Consider the following 23,805-nt stretch of genomic DNA (forward strand, 5'->3'; position numbering starts at 1 on the left):
CCCGTAAAGATTTACACCCTTGGAAACCCTGTACAGGGTCGCTATGGGTCGGACCCGACTCGATGGCACTTAACAACAACAACAACAACAACAATGGGTTAATGCACCAGACTGAAAAGTTGTTTGAACTGCAAGGTCGGCAGTGCACACTCACCAGCTGCTCCTTGAAAACCAAGGGTCACTATGGGTTAGCACCAACTTGAAGGCACTTAACAGCAACAACATAAAGATCTAGAATTTTAGAGCTTGAGAAAGGTAGAAATGTCAATGCTTGTACAAACTTCCCACTCTCTCCACTGTCATAAAATAGGATACTTACTGAAGTATCAAATGTTTTTAGGAAACAGAAAAGCCAGAGAATAGAATTTAGTCTCTATGGGTTTTCACTGGACAACAAAATTCTTCTTCAATTCACTTAAGAGCCTTGAAAATATTCAAGAGCCTACTGCAATCTTGGTTGATCTATTATCTAAAAATTCCTGGCCAGATACATCATTCAAGTGTAAATGGAACTTCTCCCAGAGCTTGAGGAGTGACACTAAACGCTAATTGCTCCACCATCTCCTATTGTGAAGGTTTCTTTTTAGTGTTTCTTTGGTGTGGTGCTGTAGGATAATGCATTGGACTGCAAGGTCAGTTTGAGCCTCAAGGTAGGCGGTTCAAATCCACCAGCCTCTCCTTGGAAACCCTTTAAAGGGTCGCTATGAGTCAGAACTGACTCGACAGCATAAACAACAAACAACAACAAGTACTAATTTGTGTGGAGATGTAAGAAAATTAATGTATTATCTTCAAAGGAAAAAAAATATTAAATAGCTTTTACAAAAGGATTATATTTTCACAAAAATTCATAAAACTGAATACCCTAACTCCAATTCCAACTAAGTAATAAAGTTTAAGAGGCACAGTTTGTAAATTCAAATAAAATAGTTTAAATAGCATAGACTGCATTCTAAAAACATTGTGGTTGACTTACTAGCAAGATGACAGAAGAGCAAAGTGGTTCGTAAAAACCATCTACCTACAAATTAAAGAACACACTCTCTAAACAACTGTTTGCCTTACTATAGACAGGGCCAAGACCCTAGACTGCTTAGATGAACTGGTAACTTTTTGGTAAGCACAAAGAACATCTCTGGTTTTTAGGTCTTTGTCTATTTACATTCTAAGTTGTTTATAGCATCATAGTATCTAAGCAACTCTTGTACTGTCTCAAATCACACTTCTGTATCCATATATTTATTTAAATGACTACCAGACTGTTGGGAGGTTTCAGAAAGTCACATAACACATAAAGAGTGCTGGACTGACTTGAGAGGAGTAAATTTCTTTTCTTTCCTCCCTTCTCCAAACCTATTTTTCTTCATCATTTAGTTATTATGTACTTCAATGTTTCTCTGTTTTGCTTTTCTCAGTTTTCTCTTTAGCACGCTAAAATTCCTCAGAGGGGCAATCATTTGGTGTTTTCCCAGAGTTAACTAAAGCCATTTGAACTGCAAGGTCGGCGGTTCAAGCTCACCAGATGCTCCTCGAAAACCCTATACTATACAGGGTCGCTATGGGTTGGAACCAACATGAAAGCACTTCACAACAACATCATATATACACAATTCATGGTTTACAGTCAAGAACATTACTCAAGTCATATGCTTATGTAAGCTTCCTTCCTTCAGTATTGATGAAAACAGACTTATCTGTAGCCATAGGTATGGTGCATGTTTCCTTTCTGCTCCGTGAATTTCCAAGTGTTATGACTAGAAGAGAGGGTACTTACATCTGCATCAGAATCTGGGTTAGCTTCTTGGGGCCTTTGTTCTTGAGGTACATGTCCATTATTTGTGTCTTCTTCTGCTTCATCCTGATGCTGGTTATCTCTGTCATAGGCTAGCAAAGCAAAGAAACTAAAATCAATCAGATTCAAATGACACAAGCCAGGATCTTCCTTCCAACTCAAAAAAACTCCACCAGGGCTATTTCTCAGAGACAATTCTCCCTGGTTTCTTCTCTATGGAGGCTAACTCAACTTAGGGCATTCTGTTCTCAGCTCTGCTGAATAAAGTTATGCCCTTTTTCCAGACTTTGAGTCTAAAAGTATGATAGTATGGGTGAGTGACACCATTGTAACCCTCCAAGACAAAGTCAATAACAGAGATTACATTTCTTTGACCACTACTGTGTAAAAAGCAAAAACAATATGAGATTTTCTTGATAAAAGAAAGCTCAATTAGTTGGACATTGCTAAAATTGTCAACTAAATTTTGGTAATATCAGAGGAAATAGCAAAGTATTAAAAGAAGAAACTGATCATGTTTCAGGCAATGAAAGAAGAACACCCCCATCAGCAGAGCTCAAAACTGAATGGGACCCATCCTGGGTTCTCTGATGCAGAAATAATGAGGACAGACATACACTACACATTTACACTCGCACAGATATTATATTGCATCTTTTCTTTTAAAAAAGGAATGTTTAGCTAAGTAGAATTTTAAGAGTATAAAGAGAGAAGAACAAATAACTTCCTAAAATAAATGAAACGTTAAAAGGAAAGGTTAAAATATGTAGAGAGTACTAAACCTGTAGACAATAAACATGCAAGGTCACTCGTCAACAGTTTCAAGTGCACAGAAGTATTTGTTAAATGAGGAAGGGAATAAGCTATCCTCTACTTTTACTGGTAATGGAACAAAACAGCTGAAAGTGCGGAGTGGAGGGCATAAGGAAAACTTTTGGACCATAAATTTAAAAAACCAAATCCAATGTCTCTGAGTTAATTCTAACTCATAACAACTCAAAGGCAGACTAGAACTGCCATTTGTTGGAAATCATAGGTTGTAATCTTTATGGAAGCTGACTGCCACATCTTTCTTCCATAAATCAGCTGATGGATTCAAACCATTGACCTTTGAATGGCAGTCAAGCACTTAACCACTGTGCCACCATGACCCCTGCCTTTCAGTATTGTTATGTTGTTGCTGACTGCCGTTTCAGTGTTTGTTTTTGTTGTTAAATACCTTTGAGTAGTGTCAGTTCTGAATCATAGCAGCCCTGTTTATGGTTTCCAAGGAGCAGCTGGTGGGTTTGAACTGCCAACCTTGTGGTTTACAGTCCAGTGCTGATCCTACAGTGCCACACCAGCTCAGGCTATACACTGCCAGAGCAAGCTATTAAGGAATTTGTGTCATCATTGTATTTTAGACTCTTTACAAAAGGATGAATAAGTAAGTGTGAGTGTTTTGCCACAAAGACAGTTTCTTTCTAGTTCTAATAATATAGTACGTAATAGCTGACACATGGCATACTAGATGTTCACCATAAATGCAAGTTACTATTGATTTCAGTTGAAACATTTTAAGATAAGATTTCCAAGGGAAGAAAAAAATGTAGAGGTTTCCTATATCCTAGAAGTCCTGATAATTTGTCAGCAATAATGAGACACAACAACTTAAAGCTTTAGGAAATGTTAGGGAATAGATGATCTAGGTATTTTTGGTTACTAATTAGCATTACTTGAGGTATTAAGAAAAACATACAACGACAACTAAAGCGTACCATTAACAAATCCTCCTGTACTCAGGTGTGCACATAGATTGTTTATGTTGTTGTTTTTGTAATACTACTAAGTACACATTAATTGTGCTCATGAGGAATCTGTACACGGACCAAGAGGCAGTTCCCGTGTCAAAGAGACCATGGGAACACTGAATGGTTTAAAATTAAGAAAGGTGTGCAACAGGGTTATATTCTTTCACCATAATTATTCAACCTGCATGCTAAGCAAATAATCCGAGAAGCTGGGTTATATGATGAAAAATGTGGCATCAGAACTAGAGGAAGACTCATTAACAACCTGCGATATGCAGATGATACAACCTTGCTTGTTGAAAGTGAAGAGGACTTAGAATACTTACTGATGAAGATCAAAGAGCACAGCCTTCAATATGGATTGCATCTCAATGTAAAGACAACAAAAATCCTCTCCACTGAACCAATAAACACCATTCTTATCAATGGAAAAAAGATTGAAGTTGTCAAGGACTTGTCTTCTTGGGTCAACTATCAACATTCATGGAAGCAGCAGTTAAGAAATCAAAGGACGTATTGCATTATGCAAATCTGCTTCACAAGACCTTTTTTAAGTGTTGAAGAGTAAAGATGTCAGCTTGAGGACTAAGGTGCGCCTGACCCAAGCCATGGTATTTTCAATAACCTCATATGCATGCAAAAGCTGGACAGTGAATAAGAATAGGAAGACCATAGAAGAATTTAAGCTTTTTGAGTTATGGTGTTGGAGGAGAATATTCAAAGTGCCATGGGCTGCCAAAAGAACAAACAGATCTATGTTTGAAGAAGTGCAGCCAGAGTGTTCCTTGGAGGCCAGAATGGCCAAACTTTGTCTGTCATACTTCAGACATATTATCAGGAGGGACCAGTTACTGGAGAAAGATATTATGTTTGGTAAGGTGGAGGTTCAGAGAAAAAGAGGAAGAGCCCCAGCAAGATGGATTGGCAAAGTGGCAGCATTAATGGGCTCAAGCGTGGCAACAACTGTGAGATTGGCCTAGGCCCAGGCAGTGTTCCATTCTGTGCATAGGGTCACTATGAATCAGTACCAACTCGATGGCACCTAACAACAACAGCCAGAATGCTCCTTTGAAGCCAAGATGGCCACACTTCATCTCTCATACTGCAGATATATTATCAGGAGGGACCAGTCCCTGAAGAAGGATATCATGTTTGGTAAAGTGGACGGTCGGAGAAAAAGAGGAAGACTCCTAACGAGATGGGCTGGCCCAGTGCCAGCAGCTGTGGGCTCAGACATAGCAAAGATTGTGAGGTTGGCGCAGGACTGGGCAGTGTTTTGTTCTGTTGTGCACAGGGTTGCTATGAGTCGATACCGACTTGATGGCACCCAACAACAACACCAAGTCAATTGATCAAATTCATCATCTAAAATGTCTTACCACCTCCTTCCTCTTCTTGGACCCCCTGGTCCTCTGCTCCCTGAACAATGTCATTATCCATAGCATCATAGTGAGCTTGCTGTCTGCAAGGGACACAAACATTAGAAATTCAGTGACACAGAGTAAGTGGCAGAGTTCTACATAGGCCATGGATCTTTAGTGTAGTAATACACAAGATTTCCCAATATTTTTTAAAAGCTGTAATATGTATAGTTTTTTAGACTTACATAATTGGGTATAAGTAAGATTACATATATACTTTCAAAAGATACCTTAAAAAGATAAAATTGCCTTTCCAACAATAAAGTTAGCACAAAGCCTGAAACTGTAAATTTTAATAATAAACATCTTTCAAATGAATATTTGACACTTAGTTCCCAGTGAGTACTACCTGGCCTCCATGAGCAATATGAGCCCTTAAGTTCACGGATGACAAATACACAAAGCTGTTTATGGAAGGCAGATAGGAGGGGAGGGCTACCGTAGCTGTTCCTGGTGCTGCTGTTGGTCCTCCTCCTCCTGCTCCGCCTGCCTCTGCCGGGTTAGCTCTTTCTCCCGGGCCAGCTCTCTTTCCCGAAGCTGTTGTTGTTGCTGCTGTTGCTGTCTCTGCCATAACTGATGTTCCTGCATCCTCTGCTGATGCAAAGCTTCCTGACGGTCCCTCAGCCGCTGGGCCTCCTCCGTCCGCTTTGCTGCCAGTCTCTGCTGTTCTAACTGCTCCTCAAATGGCGATCGGAATTTAGTAACTGGCTTGGCAGAAGGATACACCTAAGGAAAAAGCCAGTTGAGTTGGATCTGAACTCCAAGAGTCAACTCCTCTGAGTTATCCATAACTTCGTTTGTTTCTCATGAAAAATCCAGGAGGCATAAAGCCCAAGATCAGCCAGCACCTGTATGCATGTTTTCCAATTACCCTTGCTTCTTTAAGCAGCTGACAGGTGGCATGTGGCATGTGGCATATTTTCAATGTGCTGCCCCCTCTCCAATGGAACATAGAGAATGACAGCAGAATTCAGTTTCAAATTTTACTTCAATTTATGTTAAAAAATAAATAAATGGATAAAAATGGGCACTTGGTAACCTCACACTAATTGGGACACTTCGTGAGTTGAAGCTTTAAGGTTTTTCCATGGAAAGTTAAAGACCTAGGGATGCAAAATAACTCTAGTGATGTATACATCAATCTTAGGCTTAGTGTAGGCAAAAGATAATGAGTATAAAATTTCAAATTACAATATAAAAAGTAGGGAGTCAATTTCTTCTTTCTTTGAGGAAAAAAGTATTTTCTGATTAAAGGATAATCTGATACAAGAATCCTTAAACTTTGCTTCCTATTCATCCCCCACCTACACTCAATATAGCACATACAATTCTCATACAAAAGAGGGGAATAGATGAGCCAGAGGAATTAAACAGTGGGGAATTATGTTGGGAAAAGATGGGAGAGGCTTCTCCATGCTAAGTTTGAAACTCCATAAAAGTACAACTACAGAGGCCTTCATATTTGCTCAATCTAAAGCTCTAAACAACTTGAAGTTTTGGAAAGGTTGAGGCCACACAGAGCTTCAGAGTTATAAATAAGATGATCAGTATCTTTGTACTGGCCTATTGTTAGGTTTTAGTTTAGAGATAGTAAAAGAAAAATACCTAGCTGAATTCAGTGTCAGTTAACTCTTAAATTCTTTTAATGTATCATTTATTAAAACATTGTAAGAAATGGCGAGGCTAACTTATATGAAAAAGGGGTTCTCAGAAGAGGGAGGATCCCTGAGCAGACTGGTTAAACACACTCACCTAGTGGAGGAACTCTAGTGATAAGATCAGCTTTTTGATAATTGAATAGCCATCTTGAAGATAAATGGGCAAAAGCCAATATACAATTTGAAAATAAATGGAGTAGGGAGAAGGGGATTTTGGTCAGTGAATATTGAGACTTTTCTTGGCCTTGAGATGCCGGTGGGGCTTGAGCACATACTAGGAAGGTGCCCAACCAGGTGCTGACCTGTGAATCTCCCTTACTGTTGACCAAGAGATGAATATATACATACATTAGTAGCGCTGTCTCTTTTCCTCGATCATACTATATATATGTATATAAGTGTTGTACTGTAGAATAAGTACTGGACAGCTAGCCACAAGTTCAGCAGTTCAAATCTACCAGCTGATCCTTGGAAATCCTATACAGGGTCACTATGAGTAGGAACCAATGCAACAGCACTTAATAAAAACAATATTATTAACATTATAATAGAAAAACTTAAGTATGTGCACTTGACACTTAAAAAACTCACTCAAATTTTTATTTTACAGATTGTCATCGATGGGGAGGGTTTTGCCTTTAAAATGAAAAATAAAGCCACATCCCCTATCCCAACTAGCAAAGCAGAAGTTCAGTAGGTTTGAAGTTGTGACCTCATACCTCAGCGTGAGCGTGCCTTTCCAGAAGATTGGCTGCTTCTTGTCCATGATGTTCCTTCCACTCCTGCTCCTGCTCCTCTGGTGATGGATCGTGTTCCTCCTCAAGATGTTCCGCTTGCCCAACCTGCTCCATTTCCTCCTCTTCCAGTGCCTTCCTGTGCTCCTCCTCCACCTGATGCTGCTCTGAGTCTCTGGGTTTGGCATTTTGTTGCTTCAGCTCTGCTGGAGCTTGAAATTCTGCCCCATTCTGGATGGTAGGATAAGGCTTAGTTTCTTCTGGTCTTCCAGGAACTGCTTCACGCCTCGGCCCCACATCACTATTTCGAGACACCTAGGCCAAGCACATCACTGGAAATGACATGCTTCTATTTTTAAAGCAGTGATATAATTTCTGTATTATGCTATCTATGCATCTATAAGATCAGCAAAATTCTGAAGTCTAGAAATAGATAGTCCTGATTTAAAAACACAGCTGTCCTGGAGTCACTAATTTTTCTTATTGTATAACCTCACCTACTGAACAGAGATAATTAAAGGCAAAATTTCATCTCAGAGAGAATACAATAAATTACTTGTAAAGTAAAACCTCTAAGCAATCATGCCTCACAAGTAGGCCCTTCCCTTAAAAGCAATCTAATTTCTGCTTTTTCATATAAAAAAGGAAAAAACCCTCAAGTTTCAAGAGATCAAATAACTGAGTATTTCCTCATTGTAAATTTTGTTTTCAATAAGTATTGATACTTAATGAGAAGAGTTGGGCTTTTTTTTGTTTGTTTGTTTAGTTTGACTTACTAATAAAAAAAGAATGTCTATTGCTACTTAAAAATAATGTCCATTAAGTAAGAAACAATAAAACATTTGTTATAAAATCAGAGGAAGTCTTTCGTAAAGATTTCATATTGTTGGTACAGAAAACTCTGAACAGAAAAAAAGAAAGGTCTTTCACTATGAATTACAACTGACTTGACAGCATCCAACAACTACAACAACTCTGGCACTGGTATAGTGCTCTAGGATAAGCACTAGACTGCTCACTGCAAGGTCGGTGCTTCAAATCCACCCTTCGCAGCTTGGAAACCCTAAACAGGGTCACTATGAGTTAGAACTGACTCCATGACACTTACCAACAACATCTCTAAAACTGGTTAACTTAGATCATTTTTTCCTGCACAGTTTAAAGATCTCTATATGATACTCATTACTTAGAAAGGGGGGAAAAAATGATTCAACAGCAACCAGAAAGTATGTCACACCTTTCCCTTCTTTATCAGAAAAATAAATGTGAAGCTTCTACTATTAAAGTAGGAGAAATATAGTTATTAAACGTGAGGAACTGGACTGCATACATAATTAACTGGAGGGAAAAAAAAAAATCCTTTCTTAGCCATCTGAAGACAACTTTGGGAGCTATACACCATGGCAACATTCTCATCATAGCTGGCAAATATGTCATAATACCGACCTAGCTTTAGATGAAATCTTATTTCTCTAAAAGGCCCTAAGTGCTTTTACACACCTGCCATTTATCTTTACAACATCCCTGTGAGAAAGGTTAGAGCAGATAACCACTATCTCCACCTCACAGATGGCAAAGCGAAAGCTGTGAGTCATTAGAAGATCAATCCAGTATGTAAAAAACATCTTATTGTCATGGAGTGGTTCTGACTCATAATGACCCTAGTTTAAGAAGAGAATGGCCCTTAGGGTTTGCAAGGCCATAAATCTTTATGGAAGCTGACTACCACTCTTTCTCCTGTGGAGCAGTTGGTGGGTTTGAACCACTGACCTTCCAGTTGGCAACCAAGCGCTTTATTGTTGTTGTTAAGGGCTGTCGAGTCGGTTCCGACCCATAGTGATCCTGTACAGGGTTTCCAAGGCTGTAAATCTTTACGGGAGCAAAAAGCCTCATCATTCTCCCGCAGAGCAGCTGGTAGTTTCGAACTGCTGACCTTAGGGTTCGCAGCTCGATTCGTAACCACTACGCTACCAGAGCTCCTTACACCAAGTGCTTTAGGCATAGTCAATTGCTTTAACCATCACACCACCAGGGCTTAATCCACTTAATGTTGTTGTGTGCAGTTGAGTTGGTATAGGGTTTCTGAGGCACAGCTAGTAGGTTTGAACTGCCAGCCTTGCAGTTACCAGTCCAGTGCTTATCCTACAGCACCACACCAGGGTGGAAAATATAGCCAGTTCCCAGGCCAAGGATATGGTCATGTGTTCTTAAGTTAGTAGTAACATACATCACAGAAAAATGCTGAGATTCCATGAGGATGCTGACCATGTCCCTGTTAGGTGTCCTGGTGTGGCATTGTGGGATAACTCACCTTACCACAAGGTTGATTGAAGGACAGGGTCAGTGGTTCAAATTCACCAGCCACTCCTTGGAAACCCTATACAGGTTCATCATGAGTGGGAACCTACTCAACAGCGCTTAACAACAACAATAACACATAGGAGATGTACATGGCGCTTTAGGATTAGCACTGGATTGCAAACCACAAGGTTGGCAGTTCAATCCCACCAAGTGGCTCCTCAGAAACCCTATACAGTGTTGCTATGAGGTGGAATCAACTCAACAGCACTTAACAAAAACAATGCATTTTATACAGATATATGTTTTTGTCTTGACAACACTTAACAACAGGAACAATTTATACAAAGAACAGGAATACAAAAAAGTAGGTTATGAGACTAGCACTCATTCCTGTGACATCTTTATAAAGGCTTTTTAGACAAATTTTGATGTGTTCCATATGGACTTGGAGTCCTGGTGTGGCATTATAGGATAATCGCTGTGCAGCTAACCACAAGGTTGGTCTTTCAAACCCACCAGCAGCTCCTCAGTAATACCATACAAGATCATTATGAATCAGAACTGATTTGACTGCACTTAACAACAGTAACAGTATGGACTTAGCACTGAACTAAGTTGAAACATATTATCTACCTTAACACTTGAGCCACACTATACCCTCATGATGATTTAACCGAAGGAACCTATGAAAGGGGGAAAAAAACAAAACTAAAACACATAAAAAATCCATGTATTACAGCTCTCCTGCACACACTGCGTGGATTTTTAAAAGTGTTTTGTTTTGATTTCCTCCCCCGTCCGCTCCCCTCGTTTTTAGGGACACTACAGTTCTCCTGTGGACTCCTGGTGTGGCACTGTAGGATAAGCACTGGTGTGCTAACAGCAAGGTTGGCAGTTCAAACCCACTAGCTGTTCCTCAGAAACCCTATACAGGGTCACTATGAGTCAGAACAGACTGGAAGGTGCTTAGTAATAGCTCTCCCTAAGACAAATAAACCCAGATGAATAAAGACAGAACCAGTAGTAAAGTCTCAGAAAAACAAACTATATCAGTGGTTCTCAAGTGTACTCCCTGACCAGCTCAGGCATTTAGAAATGCAAATTCTCATGTCTTATACAAACCAACTGAATGAGCAACTCTCAGGCTGGGTCCAGCAATCTGTGTTTTAACAAGCTCTGTGGGGGCGCTGATATACTCCATAATTTGAAAACCACTGTTCTGCAGGAAGGGTGGGCAATACTAAGAGCAGTTCACCTGCTGTCAGCTTGACAGAGAAAGTGACCTAACCACATATTACCAGTTCACATTTCCTACCTCCAGTGGCTCTTTGGTTGGTTTCTCTTTTGTGTTATAACCTTGTAGAGAATGTGCCACCAGGGGAATAGTTTGTTCCACCACTCGCTCAGGTTTTCGAAAGCTTGGAATCCTATTCAGAGTGTCTTTCAGTTGTTTATATTCTGCAACTTGAGTCTGCATATAAATTGCACAATTGGGTGCATATTGCACAATTTGAAGAGAAAAAAGATGTCATTCATAGATGAGTAATTGGGTTTACTGGAACACTAGACAAAAATATCATATCTACACACCAGTTAAGAAAAATATACATCTTGTTCTCATGCATTAGCTCTCCTTACTTTGACATGCTTAACCAATTTTTGAGCACATGCAAATTGGAATTAGAGTTAAAGGAAACAGAAAAAAAAAAAGTAAGACAGATGTTAGTTTCCCATGCTGAATCTAAAGAAGTCAGAATTTTATAAATAAACTTCTAACATATGTATCATTATTAAAAGTAAGACAACTATGCAACCAATGTTTCATAGCACTAAAGAAACAAACATTCTCACAATGATACAAATACAAGTGTAGATATCTTTTACCAATATCAGTGAATTTCCAGTAGAAAAGAATCATATAGTTTCCCCTTTCCTCAACTTGACCTCAAGTAAGATCCCTTAGTGGCCAGAAGTCTGTCTATAAAGCGCTTTGCCATTTTAGAAAGCTGGGCACAAGTATGAAATGAGGGTGGATTCTTACTTCTCAGTTCTGAATATCCATTTCTTCTAAACTGACAAAGGTGTTAATGTACATATAGTAATGTAATAAGCTCATATAGGTATATGTGCGTCTGTGGTGTGTGTGTGTGTGGCATTTTCAATATAAAGAACTAAAAAGGCAGAGAAAAAAATGCATAAATACAGAATAAAATCAGTAAGCCCCATATATACTTAGTTCAAGGAGTTCTGGTGGCACAATGGTTAAAGCAGTTAGCTACTAACCAAAAGCTGTCTGCCTCTGTAAAGACTGACAGTCTCAGGAACCCTAGGGAACAGGTCTACTCTATTCTATAGTGTAGCTGTGAGTTGGAGTGCACTGGAAGGCAGTGGGTTTGGTATCCTCAGTTCATCGTATAAAGCAACACCACCTTCATCTTAAAACAAAAACAATGCTGTCTGTGTAAACCCACACTTATAGAAACACACATATAACAGCACAGAAATCTTCTAAACCACCTAAGAGTCGCAGACAGGGCTGCCTCCCCTGGTGTACACAGTGAGCGGAGGCTGAAATATAGCCAGGCTTCTGGCTGCCAAAGACATGCCCACAGGCTCAGCATTCTTTCATCCCTAAGGAAGAAGCACTGCTTCACCTGTTTCCAGTTTAAGCAAAAGTGAAGAAGTCTGTTTATTCTAAATAGGCCCAGAAGTGGAGCCTAGTCATAATCCATACAAGGTGTGCTATATAGGCTAGCGGTAGCATTCATCTCAAAAACTCTATCAAAACATTTACAAACCAACTTTGGAAATCAAAGGAAAAAACAAATGACATCCATATAGAGATGCCTGTCATATTTTAAGATGTATATGTAGGAGCTTTTAAAAGTTCATGGAAACATGACCTTTTAATTCCATTTTTTAATTAACTTTTAAAAGTCCCCTTATATGGATCATATGCAAGCCTCAATTCTATCTTTTCTTCTCTTTTTTCCTTCTGGAAAGATTTTGAAGGCAGTAATGCTGTGTTCTTAAATGTGTGTATTAAGACTTATGTAAAGATCATGAGATAATTTCATGTTCCTTGCCCCACCCTACCCCACTCTAGAAATTATGGTTCAATCGGTCTGAAGCAATACCCAGGTATTGTGATACAGGTAAATTTCAAAAACACTGGCTGAAGAGTTAACTGTAACTTTGATGTTAGGCTGGCCTGAGATTCTGGTTAAATTCTGGTTGGGTTAGTTACTTTATATCCTTTCTCTTCAGTTTATTTAGTAATGAAAGGGTAACATGTTACATAACTCACAGGGTAATGAGTGATTAAGTAAGATTCTGTACATAAAAGTTTCTTATGGTTCTTGTTGTTGTTAGGTGCCATTGAGTCGGTACTGATTCATAGCGACCCTATGCACAACAGAACGAAACAATGGCCAGTCCTGGGCTAACCTCACAATTGTTGCCATGTTTAAGCCCACTGATGCTGCCAACTTTGCCAATCTATCTCGCTGGGGCTCTTCCTCTTTTTCTCTGACCCTCCACCTTACCAAACATGATATCCTTCACCAGTGACTGGTCCCTCCTGACAATATGTCCGAAGTATGAGAGAAAAAGTCTGGCCATCCTGGTCTCCAAGGAGCACTCTGGCTGTACTTCTTCCAACACAGATGTTTGTTCTTTTGGCAGCTCATGGTAGTTTCAATATTCTCCTCTAACACGGTAACTCAAATGCATCACTTCTTCTACTGTTTTCCCTATTCACTATCCAACTTTCATACGAATATGAGGTTATTGAAAATACCATGGCTTGGGTCAGGTGAACCTTTGAGCTCTGGTAGCGTAGTGGTTACGAATCGGGCTGCTAACCTCAAGATCAGCAGTTTGAAACTACCAGCTGTTCCGTGGCAGAAAGATGAGGCTTTCTGCTCTCGTAAAGACTTACAGCCTCGGAAACCTTATACAGGGTCGCTATGAGTTGGAATTAACTCCATGGCACACCACCACCACTTTCTAATGGTGGTGGGTGTTGTTGTTAAGTGCCGTCGAGTCGGTTCCAACCCATAGCGACTCTATATAGGGTTTCCAAGGAGCAGCTGGTGATCTTGAACCACTGACCTTATGGTCCTGACATATTGTAAACTCTCATATCCCATTCTATCCTATTCTATTCATGCTTCACCCATTCCAGCCCTCTCAACTATATTTAACATTCAGGTTGTTAGGATAGATTCTCATAAGACGATATACATTAAAAGTACAGATTTATGAAATAGCGTTTGTTTTTTAAGGACATCTGGAAAAAGTGCTTTAATAAGAAGACTGAAGGTGGGGCTCTAAGTGTTGCTTCTACTTTTAGCATAACTTAAAAAAGGGTAGAAAGCAGGACAAATCTGGAGCCACCACCCTAAAGAATCAAAAAGATTAATTTAATAAGGTTAATTTAAAGAAATGTAAAACTATATATAACATTTTTTAAAAATCCTATTATAAAACCCTGTCAATAATACTCCCAGAGTGTTTGGTTTGGTTGGCCAATAAATGAACTATTTTACTTCCATTTCTATGATTTTCAAATTGTTGCGTACTCTAATAATTATGGAGTCCTGATGTGGCACTGTAGGATCAGCACTGAACAGCAAGGTCAGTTTGAATCACATGGTTGGCGGTTCAAACTCACAAGCTGCTCCTCAGAAACCCTATACAGGGTCACTTTGAGTAGGAACTAACTCGATGGCACTTAACAACAATGACTAGTAATAATGGCTATTAAAATATATTGGGTCAATTCAGTTTGTTTTGATAAACTTTGCCACATTTTATAGTATGAAAAACAGTCTCATGTAAAACAAAGCATTTTTATAAAGAAGAATTTGAATAAAATAATCTCTAGAGTCAATTTGGAGTCCTGGTATAGTGCTGTAGGATAAGCACTGGACTGCTAACCACAAGATCAGCAGCTCAAACTCACCAGCCACTCTTTAAAACCCTAGATAGGGTCACTATGAGTAGGGACTGATTCAACAGCACTTAACAACAACAGTAAAGTCAATTTAATTTATACAGGTGAAAAACATTGCTGCACAATTGTAGTTTAGTATGGAGACACCGGCTCCCTACTAGTATTAGTGGGGCCCAACATCTTAAATGTTTTAATAGCTTTGTCTCTTTCTTTCTCTACCTACCTACTTAGCATAGTGTTTACAAGTCTGGCTGAGGTCAGCAGTTCAATACTACTGGCCACTCCGAAGGAGAAAGGTGAGGCTTTCTGCTCCCATAAAGATGTACAGCCTCAGAAACCCTGTAGAGGGTTGTACAGGGTCACCATGAGTCGGAACAGACTCCATGTCATACCACCATCCAGATTTATATACACACATATAGAGAGAGCTCTGGTAGCGTAGTGGTTACGAATTGGGCTGTGAACCGCAAGGTGAGCAGTTCAAAACTACCAGCTGTTCCATGGGAGAAAGATGAGGCTTTCTGCTCCCATAAAGATTTACAGCCTCGGAAACCCTGTACAGGGTTGCTGAGTCAGAACTGACTCCACAAAACATAACAACAACATATATATATGTATGTATGTATGTATGTATGTATATATATATATACACACACACACACACAGAGAAAGCCTCCTGTTAAGTATAGTTAGCTGATTTCCCTTTGCTCTTTCATCTTAATTTCTCCACCAAAAAGAAAATTTAAGATCTAGTTTAACATAATGACTAGGCTAGCCATTCCTGTTTCTTTGCTTATACTGTTGTTGTTAAGTGCCATTGAGTCGATTCCGATCCATTTCCGAGGAGCAGCTAGCTGGTGAGCTTGAACCACTGACCTTCGACTGTGTGTGAAGTTCAAATGGCTTTGCAGTCTGGCACATTAACCCACAGCGCCACACCAGGACTCCATAAGCTTGTATTTGTTCAGATGCTTATTCAGTAAAGATCTGTAGAGGGCTTGGCTGGTGCCAGGAAGTGTTCTAGGCTTTGAACAAATGGAGCACAGGGCTCTTGGCTTTTCCTTCTTTACTGACAAGAGATCTATTTTATGTTTGGTATATTTATCCCCAACCCCTTAAACTTAATCCTAAAAGGAGTATGTCTCCATTGAAATGCTGAGAGTGTGGGAGGGACAAAAGAAAAAAATCTGACAATAATTTATTTAGGTAGTTAACACCAAAATATCTTACCAATCTTATTTCTTTACCAAGAGACAACACACATCGGATAGTTGCCCAAGACCATGCATAAGGGAAAATTCTGAGATTTAAACAAGTGTTAGGCTACTGAACGCATAGGCTGGTAAATAGAAAAAGGGAAAGAAGTAGAAATAGTCATATGTATCACGTACCTAGTGTGAAACATATTCAAAGATGTATTTAATTTTCTTTTGATGGTCTTTTGAAAGCATGCATGATCCTCAGGATCAGGATAGCTTTGTCATAAAGAATTTGTTGGAAGTTGGATTGTAAGAGACTCCATGCATAAGGGAATTCGGAAATGTTAAGACTAAAAGAACCAGTGAGGGAGGCTGCTACCCTGCTAACCTGTGCAGCGGCTAGTGCACTCTTGTGGTCTTCCAAAGTCACTACAAGCTGTTCATGCTCGGAGAGTAAATTCTTATGCTGTTGCTACACAAAAAAGAATTTTACATATTGAGCTTTCACATCCTAGTACAAATTCTTTTTGGCTGACAGTCATATGGTCCCCAAACGTTGTATGATTGTTTATTTTATCTGTTTGCTTATTGGTGCAATGTTTGTTACATTTAGAAATTAGTATTGAGGCAAGATTACAATTTAGGTAGTACTCGATAATTTAAAATACATGACCAAAATACAACCAAAGGAAATCAAAACCAAAGGAACAAATCTTTTATTATTAATTAACCTCTGTAACAGATTTAATAAATGCAACTATCTATAGCAAAATAAAACTTTTGGGCTTCAGGAAAATAATTCTGATATTTAGGCAATCAAAGCTTATAAAACAGAAGAGTTACATTTTTATTTATGCTAAGTAGTGGTTACGAATCAGGCTGCTAACCTCAGGGTCAGCAGTTCAAAACTACCAGATGTTCTGCGGGAGAAAGATGAGGCTTTCTGCTCCCGTAAAGATTTACAGCCTCGGAAACCCTGTACAGGGTCGCTATGAGTCAGAACCGACTCCACGGCACATAACAACAACAAGCCCAAAATAGCAATATGGATTTGTAAAGCCAGTCAATCAATGAGAATGATTTTTAAACGGTCATCCTGCAAAGTAAAACAAGCAGGCACAGAAGAGTAAAATGTGTGCTTTTTATTTTACCTTCACATCTTGTAGCTGCGTATGAATGTCCTGATGTGCTTTCCTTAGTTGTCTATTCTCTTCTCTCAAATTATACACCGTTTCTAGTTTAGCAAAATAAAAATCATGCATGTAAGTGAAAATTCCAAGCTTATGATTTTATTATCTTCACATTCCAAGCCTCACATAACTTGGTTTAAATTTTATTTTAGATTTTCAGTATAATATTCCAATTTAACAAAACTAAGCTATATTGGGATGCAACATGGATTCAGTTGGGCATCCCAGTGCAACCTGGTTCAGTACTTTAAATACTTTTAAACAAGCTATGCATCATAGAAGAAGTTAGGATTTTTCATTAGGAAGGAGTTAAATATTTCTGTCAATAGGGAATCCCTTATTAATAAAGCATAGCAATGTAGGGGTAGTATAAGATCTGAATAGGGTTTCTGAGGAGTGACTGGTGATCTTGAACACCGACCCTGAGGATCATACTGACTTTGCAGTCCAATGCATTAACTCACAGCGCCCCACCATTAGTGAGGCCATATTAGTATACTCCTGGTGTGGCACTGTAGGTTGGCTTGAACTGCAAGGTTGGCAGTTCAAACCCACCAGTCAGTCCTCAGAAACTCTATACAGAGTCATTATGATTTGGAACCAACTCGACAGCACTTAACAACAACAAACAACGTCAATGTAGTGATATAAAAAGAGGTGACTAAGTACAAAGAAACTCAAGAACAGGAGAAAGATATATGCCACATGGAGATCTTCAAGAGCCCTAGAGAAGATAAGGCAAGGATTTTCCACCAAGAGCAGATGGAGAAAGCCTTCTCCTAGAGCCAGAGCTATGAGTTTTGATTTCTAGCTTCCTAAAGGAGCTATCATCTGGTAGCGTAGAGGTTATGAATCGGGCTGCTAACCTCAGGGTCAGCAGTTCGAAACTATCAGCTGTTCTGTGGGAGAAAGATGAGGCTTTCTGCTCCCATAAAGATTTACAGCCTTGGAAATCCAGTACAGGGTCACTATGAGTCGGAACTGACTCCACGACACATAACAACAACAACAAATGACTCTTAGAGTCCTGATACAAGGTTGTAAGATAAGCACTCAACTACAACGTTGGTTTGAACTGCAGGGTCGGTGGTTCAAACTCACCAGCTGCTCCTTGGAAACTCTATACAGGATTGCTATGGGTCAGAATTGACTCGAAGGCACTTCAACAAGAAATGACTCCTGGTGTGGTGCTGTAGGATCAGCACTGGAATACATGCCACAAGACAGGTCAAATCCACAAGTTGCTCCTTGGGTTGCTATGAGTCAGAACTGACTCAATAGTATTTGACAACAAATTGTGAAAAATAAGGTTCTGTTCATTGAAGCTACCCATGTGCAGCTATTTCTATTGTAGGAACACTAAGAAACCGAGACACCTGCTTAAAAAATTCTAAGTGTTGTTTTTTTCCTCCTACCATTAAGGTTTTGAATGAACAATTCTACCTCCATAAGTAAAAGAAAGTTCTTTCTAGGGACAATGTGAAACTACAGCAGCCAGAATGTGGCCCTAACATCTCCCTAATCCCAAACCCTTGGTAATTTCCCTGAATCCAGACATCAGAAGCTGTGAACTAGTACCCATTGTGCCAAAATCCAACCCACAGAATTCTTTTTGAATGTGTGACCCCTGCAGTGTTGGCCTATACAGGGTCTTCCAGATTGGAATAATTGCCACTGCTGAAAAATCAAGAATCTGGGTTTAATAAGATCTGGCAACACTAGGCCAATTCAGATGTGACAATGCTCTATGTGAGGTGAGTGGCAGCAGGGTAACCATCTAATTCATTTTCCAGTGAGTGATATGCTTGGGAGCAAAAGGGTGTGCTGTTATCAACTACGCTGGGACTGTCCCTGGGCAAAGGGCCTGCATAGTACATACCTCTGTGCCCAACTACCGGTCAAAAGGTTGGCAGTTTGCACCCATCCAGTAGTGCTGTGGAAGAAAGTCCTAGTGATCTGTTTTAGTAAAAATGACAGCCAAGAAAACGCTTTTAAGCTCAGTTCTACTTTGTAACACATGGAGCTGCCATGAGATAGAATCAACTCAACAGCAATAGGTTCGGCTTTTCTTTTTTTTTTTTTTTTTCCTGGGCAAACCCTACTTAAGTGGCAGTTGCATTCTGCAGTCAAGGCCGTAACTCTTCGGGGTGTGACTCAGCACTGAAGCAAAGTGCCAGTCACCATGCCTCATAATATTTCTGGCCACGTTGAGTCCTTCAGATCCTGGCCTGAACCCTGGGCACTAGATTCACAATGAGGGTTTAGTGCGGAGATGGGAGAAGAATCAAGAACAGAGATGGGAAATATGGCCAATGATTAGGTTTCCCACCTACAGGTAAAAATAAATTTCTTCAAGGGAAAAAAACAGTAGCCTACTGGCAATCCCATGAGGACCTTAAGTATGTCATTAAACACATACACACTTACATACACCACTAAATATGCACACTCTGAAATCCTCTGAAGGCATTTCACGTGAAAAACGTGGGATACTTTTGGAGTAAGTTTGAAGGTTGGCTCCCCTGCCTTTGCTTTGTCACCTTGAGCAAAATGTTTAACTTTGATCTACCTCAACTTCTTTGTTATGTGAAGTTATACAAAATGCCTGCCTTGCAGGTTGCTACAGGAATTAAATAAAATGATCCTATGAAGAGTTTCACCTGGAACTAGCATATGGTAAACATTTGTTAAGTGCCAGTCATTCTAATGAGGGTGACAAAAAGAATAATTATCTAAGCTTACACGCAATCCGTTCAACCTCCCTAGGAATTCTAAATTCACTCTTTTTAGTCACATTAAAGAAAGACAACGTGGACTATACATGAAAAAAGTATGTTGTTACTTGGTTAGGTGCGGTCAAGTTGGTTCTGACTCACAGCAGCCCTGCGTAGAGACCAGACACACCATGATGAGCTTTAATTTACTATTCTAATTTTTTACCAATGATCATAACCAATGAAAGTGCCATTGAAGTCATTTCCTGGTCTGTTATTAAAGGTCTTTAAGGAATTTCTTCTACAAATTGGTACCAGAAACACTATTCTCTCTGTTTTTCCAAAGGTGTTGGTATATTCTTTCTGATGAAAAACCCATGCTACTGACACTGAATCCATTCTGACGCAGAGCAACCCTATAGAACATAGTGGAGCTGCTCTATACTGTTTCTGAGACTATACATCTTAATAGGATTAGACAGCCTCAGCTTTCTCCCATGAAGTGGCTAGTGGGTTTAAGCCACTGAACTTGAGGTTTGCAGTCTGATGCATAAACCACTGCACTGCATCAATGGGGCTCCTGTCTACTAAGAAGAGCCCTGTAATTTACTTACTGTATTACCTCTTTAGTCCTGAGTTCTAGAAAGTTCAGACTAGGTAATAGGGCTTGAATCATTTTAGTACTCAATGTATTTGTTTCCTCCTATATCCCATGACTAATTTATATCTTCCATTAATAATTTGTTAAATTTTTAACTATACATTTGACTTTGTTTCAAGTAAAGGAATAAATATGAGTTGGACATATGAAAACTGTTTTCAGGGTGATTACTAAATGCAAATATATTAATTTATGTAAAGCTCTTAAAGTATGCCAAGCACAGATAAGACACCTCACCCATTTTATTTGCTAATTTTCTCATTACTCAATTAATTACTTATTATTAGTGTAACATTAATTTGTAAATCTAAGTTAAACCCCAGCTTAGCTTAGGCTACAAATGCTAAACATGCCAATGATCATGAAGATGACACAGGAGCATCCAATAGTTCCTTCTGGTAGACACAGGGTGGTCATGAGTGAGAACAGACTCTACCATGCCTAAAACACCAACAAGAAACAGTGGATCCCATAAGTCAATATCTCCTCTCCCCTCTCTACTCAAGATGCAACTATCTGCACTCAGGCAAGCTAAGTGCCATCTGACATGGGAGTTCTCTCTTCCTTTATAATACCTTTGTTATGTAATACCTTTGTTAGGTCTTTCAGTGTTCACTCTTTGTTTTGTCATCTTCAACAATCCATCACCTGTCACATCGCCAGCAAGCCAAGGACCCAATAAGTCTACATGTCTTGGGTATTATCTGGTCACACTCAGCCTGACTCTATCAAGACCACCTTAACCCTCTGGTTTATTGCCTCGATGACTTTTACTATGTACTATTTTACTCTCTGAAGTCCTGGCGAGGTGCTGTGAGTTAATGCTTTGGACTGCAAAGTCAGTTTGAACTGCAAGGTCAGCAGTTCAATCTCACCAGATGCATCTTGGAAACCATATACAGGGTCGCTATGGGTCAGAACCGATTCAATGGCACTTAACAACAACAACATTTTTCTCTCTAAGGAGCTCTGGTAGCATAGTGGATTATGAGCTTGGCTTCTAAGTGCAAAGACAGCAGTCTGCATCTTCCAGATGATCTTTGGGATAAAGATGAGGCTTTCTGTTCCTGTAAAGATTTATAACCTCCAAAACCCTATACAGGGTCGCTATGAATCCGAATCAACTCAGTGGCATACAACCACCACCACCATTTTACTCTATACTACTATCTTTAGGAGTACTAGCTTTTTAACTTTTAATTCAAAAATAATTATAGACAAAATGTTGCTAAAAGTAGTACAAAGTCCTAAGTACATACTACTCAGCTTCCCTCAAAGGTGACATCTTATATAAATGTAATGCACTACCTAAAACTAGGGAATTGGTTGGCACCATTCAGTTAACTATAACCTGGTGTGGCACTGTTGGATAAGCACTTGACCATAAAGTTGGTTTGAACCACAAGGGTGATAGCGCAAACTCACCATATGTTCCTTGGAAACCCTATACAGGGTTGCTATGAGTCAGAACCAACTCAACAACACTTTACAATGGCATAGCCCTACTAAGATTTCATCATTTTTTGCATGCACCATGAACTTTATTAAACTATTCTCACATATTAAAATTATTTAGCACCTGGAAATTTGACTGTAGAATGTGCTGGTTCCCTTTTCCAGGACTCACATACACTCAGAGATAGGAAACACTTTGTTCCATTTTACTCTAATCACCTAAGGATGATTATGATAATAAAGGCAAACAATACATATTTTACCATTTGCCTATAACAGTTTGAGGTGCTTTATATAAATCATTTAATTCTCACACCAACCCTACAAGGTTGATACTTATTTATAATGATCCCAACTTTACAGATAAGGACAATGAATCCCCAAATAATTAATTACACAACTTGCCCATTGTCATATAAATAGTAATTGGAGAAAACAAGATTCACACAGGTGATCTGGCTTTAGAGCCTGTGTTTTCCTAGCTACGATAAGGTACTCAACAGCTCAAGAGAAGTCTCTCACCCTTTTGGGGAGTTTCAAAATATGTGGGGCAATTTACCATTGTCACAATGACCAGGGAACATTGATGACACTTAGCTGGCAGGTACTAGAAATGCTAACTATCTGGCCACTTACGAACTCATGTCCAAAACAGACATTTTGCCCCAATGAGAAACATTGAGTATTCTACTATACTTAATGTAACTTCCTTAATCAAACCCTAAAAGATAAGGATAAATATGAAACACTACAAAGAGGCCAGTAGCTAGTAAAAGGTCACATGACCAATCAATCACTATGCAAAAGCCAGCAAAATAAAACAAAAGCCTATTGTTCTATTTAATACAAACTGGCTAACTAGAATTTTGAACACCTTTTAGCTTGGAAAGTTCTTGTTCCTTCTCCTGTTGAAGCTGCAAGTATTTCTGCTTATGGTCATTGAATGTTCTACTGAAGTCTTCCCCCTGTTTGCGATGCTCCTCTTCCAAGTCAGTGTGCTGTTTCTTCAGCTCCTCATGTTGACTCTGCAAAGATGAAAACTTGAGCAGAGATACACATTCTGTACAGAAATCATATAAGAAACTGTTTCTTGAGAGCATAAGTTTTCCCTTGAAAAAAAGAACAAATGAAAATATAGGTCTCATTTTCTTGAGGCTGCCTTTAATTTATGCCATTCCCCCTACATTTCATAGAAATTTTTTTGGATTATAGCCAAAAATAACGTTCTCCTTAATTTTAACATTAATGGGAAGCAAGTTAGCATGAGAGACGCAGAAAGTGATTTGGAGGAATTTGCAAGGACTCAAATTACTGTGGGAACAAGGAAAGCTAACGGCAAATCTATCCCTCCACAGACTTTCTGGATTTCTTATTTCAATCTGATATTTCCCCAGCAACATAATTGATTTCTCTTCTCTGGTTTCCAGATTTCTCTGATACCCAGCTGTTGTTTGATTTGATTTGATTTTTTAAAAATGTATTTTCCTTTTTGTAGGTAATGATAAATTGATTGTCTATAGAATGATTCTCATTTTCCTGACTCTTGATTACTACTATACTGTAATTACAATCTAGATAAACTGTACAGTCACCAAACACTTAATGTGAAAAGACTGTCTGCTTTAATTCATGCGCTGCATTCTTGGTAATAGGGAAAGTGCGGGTTTCAATAAAAAAAAGCATGTGCCCTGCCTGGCAGAGGAGAAAAGACAATGCTAAAAAAAAAAAACTAGGGGCAAGGCAGAATGTGGCATGCTTTGCATACTGTGCGGAATAGCACGCTGCTCATCTCTTCTTTTTTTTTTAATTTTATTGTCTTCCTGAGACCCAGTAATGAGTTTTACCCAAGGACCAAGGAAGGAGAAACTTTAAGTATAAACTGTGTTCCTGTGATAGGTAAAATGAATATGAATTAAATATAGTAACATGAAGA

At 39.2% G+C, this 23,805-nt stretch overlaps 1 protein-coding gene across 1 annotated transcript in view; it reads right to left on the bottom strand.

The window, feature by feature from the left end:
- GOLIM4 (golgi integral membrane protein 4) overlaps positions 1-23,805 on the bottom strand; it is a 119,544-nt gene that overhangs the window by 21,004 nt on the left and 74,735 nt on the right. Inside the window, exons 5-12 of the mRNA XM_006861807.1 lie at positions 22,747-22,897; positions 17,004-17,086; positions 16,241-16,324; positions 11,012-11,167; positions 7,381-7,710; positions 5,443-5,729; positions 4,965-5,044; positions 1,775-1,884 (exon numbers count right to left, since the gene is read on the bottom strand). Coding sequence (XP_006861869.1) covers positions 1,775-1,884; positions 4,965-5,044; positions 5,443-5,729; positions 7,381-7,710; positions 11,012-11,167; positions 16,241-16,324; positions 17,004-17,086; positions 22,747-22,897 — 1,281 coding nt within the window. The remainder of the gene's footprint in view (positions 1-1,774; positions 1,885-4,964; positions 5,045-5,442; positions 5,730-7,380; positions 7,711-11,011; positions 11,168-16,240; positions 16,325-17,003; positions 17,087-22,746; positions 22,898-23,805) is intronic.

This window comes from Chrysochloris asiatica, unplaced genomic scaffold, assembly GCF_000296735.1.
Source record: "Chrysochloris asiatica unplaced genomic scaffold, ChrAsi1.0 scaffold00043, whole genome shotgun sequence".
Classification (NCBI taxonomy): domain Eukaryota; kingdom Metazoa; phylum Chordata; class Mammalia; order Afrosoricida; family Chrysochloridae; genus Chrysochloris; species Chrysochloris asiatica.